The sequence below is a fragment of the Canis lupus genome, chromosome 10, assembly GCF_003254725.2.
Source record: "Canis lupus dingo isolate Sandy chromosome 10, ASM325472v2, whole genome shotgun sequence".
NCBI lineage: Eukaryota > Metazoa > Chordata > Mammalia > Carnivora > Canidae > Canis > Canis lupus.
In genome coordinates, this window is record NC_064252.1 from 44,889,338 (window position 1) to 44,896,657 (window position 7,320).

The 7,320-nt window shown below is 40.0% G+C and overlaps 1 protein-coding gene across 8 annotated transcripts in view; it reads left to right on the forward strand.

The window, feature by feature from the left end:
- The window catches only part of MGAT4A (alpha-1,3-mannosyl-glycoprotein 4-beta-N-acetylglucosaminyltransferase A), a 154,987-nt gene extending 147,756 nt beyond the window's left edge, over window positions 1–7,231 (forward strand). For all 8 annotated transcript variants that reach the window (XM_049115846.1, XM_049115847.1, XM_049115850.1 and 5 more), the window contains 2 exons: window positions 819–931; window positions 1,048–7,231. In XM_049115846.1, the coding sequence (XP_048971803.1) occupies window positions 819–931; window positions 1,048–1,074 (140 nt within the window). In that variant the 3' untranslated portion in view covers window positions 1,075–7,231. The remainder of the gene's footprint in view (window positions 1–818; window positions 932–1,047) is intronic.
- The last annotated feature ends 89 nt before the right edge of the window (window positions 7,232–7,320 follow it).

The window sequence follows — 7,320 nt, forward strand, 5'->3', positions numbered from 1 at the left end:
TTTGCAACCCAGATTTTTTTTTCTTTTATATTTTGCAACCCAGATTTTTATGCTAGGCTCCAGTTGTGATGCTTAGAATCCTGAAATTATCTGTGGTTAAAAGCTAGTTATAAATGACAAAACATGGCCCAGAACAAACCATTTTTCTGTCACTTTTTCAATAGCATTTTGTTGTGGTTTTAGAATATTCCTCACAGCAAGAAAAATTGGATACAGAGCCTGGTACCTTTTTATAGAACATCTTGGTCCTATCCCTAAGGAGAGCTTTTTCAGTTTGTAACTTATCATAGGAGCTTTCTATTAGAACCTCCTGGAGGAGGTATCACTTCATAATCCCTTCTAGAAGTGACACAGGGATAAAATACATACAGATTGAGCCCGTGCACAAGGCCAACCATAGTATGTATGTCTGCAAGCATTGAAACGTGTTATTACTAACTTAAACCTCAAAGGGTCAGACTAAGAGATAATACAGAATATACTTTGGTAGGGCTTGGTTAAGTCACATTTTATCAAAAACCTACATGTTCAAACATTTTTGATGCAAGAACAAATTATATATATATATGTATATATATTTAATTTGCAATAGGAAAAAGTATAGCTCTGCCTCATCTAATAGGTTGCTTCTAATGTAAACTTATATATACTTCATGAAAAATTTGAAAGTTGAATACAAGTAGAAAGAAGGGAAAAGTTAACCCAGGCCCTGTCTGACGATGTCCACTGGAGATATTTTGTTTTTCGTCCCTGTTTTAAGTCCTATTTAATGTGTGCTGTTTTAGTCTAACCAACACATGTTGATTTTTATTTTGAAGGGAAATTTGAGAATGGTGTTGCCGAAGGAATGGTGGATCCCAGGCTAAACCCCATTTCAGCGTTTCGACTTTCCGTTATTCAGAATTCTGCTGTTTGGGCCATTCTTAATGAGGTAAGACAATGTGTGCTATTGGTACACTGCTTAGAAGGTACATTTTTTTTTTTTTTACCATATTTTGATTTCATGCGTAAGACCTTTATTGTACTTCTCGTTATTTTGTATTTCAGATTCATATTAAAAAAGTCACCAACTGACCATCTGCTAAGAAACCAGTACATATTTTTTCCTGTGAAATTGTTAATTAAAGATAGTTAAGCATGTACCTTTTTTTTTTTTTTTTTACTTGAACACTACCTCTTGTGAAATCTACTGTAGATAAGATGATTGTCATTTCCGCTTGGAAAGTGAACGTCCCATGGATAATTGCATTCATTCAAACCTAAGCTGTCCTCCAATTTTAACTTGACTCAAACATTTTACAATTATGACAGCCTGTTAATATGACTTGTACTATTTTGGTATTATACTAATACATAAGAGTTGTACATATTGTTACATTCCTTAAATTTGAGAAAAATTAATGTTAAATACATTTTATGAAGGGGGTACTTTTGAAGTTCATTTATTTTACTATTATAGACCCTCTTTTATAGATTATCAGGGATTATATATATATAAATATATAAATATACATAAAAATGTTATGGAGTTAATTTATTAGAAACATTTAAGAAGTACATATTTTTGTGCAGTAAATTTTTGAATCAATACTTTTTTTGAAAAGTTACCTTGCTTTTTTAAGTTCTTTCTATATTTTTCTTTGGAAATGCAAACATTACAAATTAATGCCATTTTTCAAATGCACTGCCATTTAAGAATGATTCTAGATTGATTTCCTAACCGAAGTACTTTTATAATTGCAGTGATTCAGAACAAACTATTTTCAAAGGCATTTGTCATTCCGTAAAGCCAAGATTTTAAAGACCAATGTCCTTCTTGAGGGTTATTTTACTATATACTGTTTATGGTGTAAAAAATCAGTCTGATAAATTTTAATGTGTGGGGGTCATGCATTCAACCCAAATTACCATGGACTCAACTCATTACATTCCCTCTGATATGCTCTGATATGTAAGATGACAAACTCTATTTTCTTTTTAAATCTTTGTCTTGAATCCATGAGTTAGATGCATTATCTCTCGTTGATCCTTTTATATCTGCACCCATTTTATGAGTTGACAAAATGTTTTCTAGGCAATATTATTGTATGAGTCAAAATCACTTAATTTTCAAGAAAAATAAAATTGTAATATTGGTTTTTAGGGAGAGGTATTGTAACAGTTGTATGTTTTTCCAAAACGATTTGTTCTGTTGCATTATGAACTTACAAGTAAATTCCTATCTGAAGAGTACTTAAAAGCTCTTAGGCAATTCCAAATGTTATTACTACTGTAAACAAAAATACTATCAGCCTTAGCAATCAGTGATCTTTACAAAAGTATTTTACTTTTAGGAAGTTCCGAATTATCAGCATCGGTTCCCAGCCAGCCTGGTATGCCTGGGGTGGGGGTGGGGGTGGGGGTTGCAGGTGGGTTACAGGTAGACGTGCAGAGATTGATCCCCTGAGCTCTCCACTAGCCAGTGGCTGAGGCTGGAAGTGCCAGCTGTTGCCTCTTGCCTGGAGTTGTTTCCGTGGTTTCACAGGATGCTGAACAAAGAGCTTTCAGACAGCCTTGCTCTGTACAGTGTGATGGAGTGAGAAGTGTGGGAGACACATAGGGTACAGGTCTTTCCATTACTTGTGTTGGAATCGTTAGTTACTTTCCTGGATTAGAAAGTTACCCGTTGCCACTAATAATTTTTATGTCCAAGTCTAGTTAAAATTTTTTTACTGGGTTTCTTAAATTTACTTTTCGCTTTCTTTGAGTTTTGTCCTCAAGCTTTCCTGGCCTGATGCCTGTAGGCCAGTTTCGTGTGAAAAGAACCTTTTGTTATAAAATTTGGGCAGCTGCTTCACACACTGACCCGCTGCTAGAAGGGCCAAGCGTCAGGAGGGAAGCCCTGGGGGTGGGCTGCGAAGTCCCCTGGCCTCCCTGCTTGCACGGTAGCCTGCCCTGGCTTTGGGGAGAAGGACTGTGCTCTGGAAACCCGGGGTGGGGAGGTGGAGGCGGGGCTGGGGGTGGATGGTGGCTGCAGCTCCTCACCCTGCTTCCCGGCTCTGCCTTTGGACTGGGGAGCCTCACTAGCCAGCTCCTCCCTGGGTTCACGCTCAGCCTCCACTCCCGGCCTCAGCTCCCCTCCCATTCCCCAAGGCTCCTTTGAGCCACATCCCCCCAGCTTTCAGTCTCTGTACCCCCCCCCCCCCCATGAATTTTTGGCCAGGAGTGCCGGGCACGAGTGCGGGGCGAGGGTCTGCAGGCCCCTGGGGACCAGCTGCTCCAGCCCACACACCTTTCTTTTTAACTCTCTTTACCTAGGGTCCTTGCCCCCTTCTCCCCCTCCCCCCCAGCCGTCCCGTTTTGGGTTGTTCATGAGGAGTGTGTGTGTGTGTGTGTGCGCGCGCGCACGTACACGTGTGCACATGCACATTCTTCCACGTGCCAGGCTTCAAGCTGGGCGGGGGCAAGCCTGCAACTCGCCCTTCATCTCTGGTGCAGAGGTGCTCCGATCCTCTCATTGTCGGTCTCTCCCTTCCCCCACTTCCTCCGGAGACCCTTAGAAATGGAAACAGTCCTGTCTTCCTCAAGCAGGCGGCAGCCCTCAGGAGTAGCTGGGGAGTGAAGTCTGGGGATAGAACCTGGAACTGAGGGGAGCATACAGTTGGCCTCGAAAGGACACTGAACCACTTTTTTTTAAATCAGAATCGTGAGTGGGGAAAATGTCCAATGGTGTCCAGTATATAATAACATATAGAGAGAAATAAATCATGGTTTGCATCTAGTGTTTATTTCCCATAAGCTGTTCTGGCCCCAGAGCTGCCCTGTCCCATATGGCAGCAAGGAGACGGAGGGTGACCAGGTAAATTTAAACTAAGAAAACCTTCAGCTCTTCAGTCACAGCAGCTGCAGTTCAGGTGCTTGTTAGCCTGGACAGGACAGCACAGATACAGAACCTGCAGTCACTACAGAAAGTTCTGGAGGGACAGCACTGTGTCAAGAGCACTGGTGTGAACACTTTAGAAACCAGAGTAATGACTTCTGATGAGGAGGGCAGGAGCAGGCATGCAGAATGTATCACAGTGCATTGAGGAGTATTGTCACTGAGAAGCTTGAGGATTATTTCTGGGATTCTAAGACCCCAGATTTCTGAGGTCTCTGGGTCTCACATGCTGTATATATTTTTTAAGATTTTATTTATTAAAGAGAGACACAGAGAGAGGCAGAGACACAGGCAGAGGGAGAAGCAGGCTCCATGCAGGGAGCCTGACAGGGGATTTGATCCCAGGACTCCAGGATCAGGCCCTGGGCCGAAGGCAGTACTAAACCGCTGGGCCCCCCGTGCTGCCCCTCTTGTGTTATTTCAGCATGCTCGGTGCTGTACTGTGTAGTCAAGAACAATGGTTTCAGGCAGTGAGATCGAAAAGCTTTGGAAAAAATGAATGCACATGGATTATTTTGCAGGCAGGCTGTAGACACATACAACCACGGAGAGGTCTTTGAGAAGGGTGCAGCTTTTCAGATCAGTGGTTGCACCATGAGTGATCAGAAGGGGTCTTCATTTCAAGAACCTTCTGCAGTGTTCTGAGGGGCTTTTTGATTTGTCATCACGAAATGTTGTCTCCCAACCGTGCTATCCTCAAAGGCAAGTTTGCTTACCATGGAAACAGCATATTTGGAGAGACTGCTCTACTTGACAGCAGGGTGGGTTTGTAGTAGCCAGAATTCTACAGATGACCCTCAGGTACTGTGGATGATCGCCTGGCCCTTTGCATGTGGGCGGAAGCAGTCTTACCTATACAATATCACCCATAATTATGTTATATAGTGAAAGGGACATTATCTGGGGGCAGCTAATCTAACTGTGTGAGCCCTTTAAAAGCCATTCTCAGGCTGGTAGCATAAGTTAGAGATGCAAAGCAGACGGACTCAAGGCACCACTGCTGATTTGAGATGGGAGGCACCACAGGAGAAGGAACACAGTTGCCTGGAAGGAGCCGAGAGGCCTCAGCCGACAGCCAAGGGAATGGGAAGTACAGTCCTACAGCCACCGAAACTTGATTAGTCAACAACTTGAGCGAGCTTGCAAATAGTCTTCTCCAGCAGAGGAGAGCCCAGCCCTGCCAACACCGTGATTCCAGCCTTGTGAGACCCTACACTGAGAGAACTCGAATCAAGCCTGCCCTGACTTCTGGCCTGTAGAACTGAGATAATAAATAGGTATTGTGTTAAGCCTCTGAATTTGTGGTGATTTCTTATGCAGCAATAGAAAAAAATTGTATTTAAAAGAGGGGAGTTGGAAAAGTCTTCACCCTTGATTGCCTATAGTTAACTTAGAGATCTCTCTATAATCACATGAATCAAGTCTTACACTAGCAAACTTATACCGGTGGGCCTCCTCTGGGGTTTCTCTGCCAGAGAATCTCAAGTAGTATTGATTGGAAGTTTGTTGCCAAAAACTTGAGTATCTTAGCAATGTTCTGTAAAGAAACTGCTAGAATGGGATTGTTCTCATTCCAGAATGAGGACCCAGTGTATATGGAATCTTTTTCCTGGGAAAGGTAATACTTTGTGTACTGATTTAGTCTGCTCTGAGCCTGTTCAGTATATTATTAAAAGTTGATGAACAGTGGCATTTTTAAAGAAGGATTAGGAGAGGAAAAAAAATCTGCCTTTAGAGATCGGATAATCTACTCTGCATCGAAGAACATACTTTTTCTTAAAAAACTAAAACTTATTTTATTGTGTAAGCACGGATCAAATCCTGTATGTGCCAACCAAATTTTTGTACTTTGCAAATATTTTCCAAAATACCTCTAAGACATTAATTGCTAATGAAGTTTGTATTTTATTTTGGTTTGTATTTTTACTCTATTGCCATACCCTTGATAGAAGAACAGCAGAGCTAAAGGGAAGAAAATAGAGGCTAAGACTGTCAGAAAGTTAGAAATTGGAAGTCATAATCATCTTCGTGTTCTAGAGGAACTCAGATAACCCAGCTCTTTCTTTTATAGAAAAGTAAATTTTTTCAAGCTATGTAGCATTATTTATAGTGTGTGAAATTTGATAGCTGTACAGTTTTAATTACTACTTTTGATATATGACATGATAACCAGTATGCTTACTTATTTCTTTAATGCATGTGAACATACAAGGCTGAGAAGACTATGACCACAGTATTAAAAAAAAAAAAAAAAAGGACTTGTTATATATATATCCCTGTCATCAATACCTTCTTGCCTGAAATACTCCACCTTTTTGGGGCACTAACTAGATCATTTTCAAGGAAACAAACAGGAAAGAGCTGGCAGTCCAGTGTGTGTGTGTGTGTGTGTGTGTGTGTGTGTGTGTGTGTGAACAATTTAGAAGACATTGTCCAAGAAAGTAAGCTGGGTATTGAATGGAAAGCACTTTGTGAAAAGTACCGTTCTCGGTGTTGTTCATATTGCAGTAAAAATGTTAATAGTGGTGCTAAAATTGTTCTCCAAGTAAAGGTTAGTTGTTGTGGGGAATAGCTAATGACACTCTTGGACATGAGGCAGGCTACTTTATGTGTCACTTGCTCCTGGTTGGGTTTTGTTTTTTTTTTTTTTTTTTGGTATTTATTAATAATTAGCAAATCCCTCCGGAGTCAAAAGTTCAGTAGTTTGGTTAGACATCTATTATTTGAAATGCTCAGTGTTTGCTGATATTGGTTGAAAATACCTTTTGAAGACTTATTCTTTGAGCCTTAAAAATGGCTGATATGGATAGCACTGTAAGGTAAGCAGATTTAACACTTTTCATTTCTGTAAAGACAGTGATGTTTTCTAACAAAGATTTAAAAATCAGTTGACTGAACATAATGTTTCATTTATGGAATGAAAAACTAATGTGTTTCTCATTGAGAACACTGTTTGGAAAGGTTGTAGATGTTTCTGGAAGCACCCCTTAAGAAAAGGTGCTTGAGAAATTGCTTTTCCAGATTGTATCAGAATTTTTTTTTCTCCTTAAATGTATTGTACATATTTTCCTGAAAATGTTTTCATTGGGTGAATGGTAATATCTGTAGTAATATTTTAGGTACCTGTTAGATTTTTAAAGGAAGTCATTTTCAAATTTGCTGCTATAATTGAAAACCTAATAACTGGTCCTGTTGACTGTGCCTTTCATTACTGTTTCTCTGTGCCACAACCGTTCATGTGTTTGGAATAAAGAAGTTTAAGAAGCCATGTTGAATTCAAGATTCCTTCTAATAAAAATAGATAAAACTTAATGAGTAGTAAGTTTTATTATTAGTTTCAACACTGATATAGGAATTTACCTAACACTATTTTTAGTTACGTGGGTTTTGGAGAGGACTTC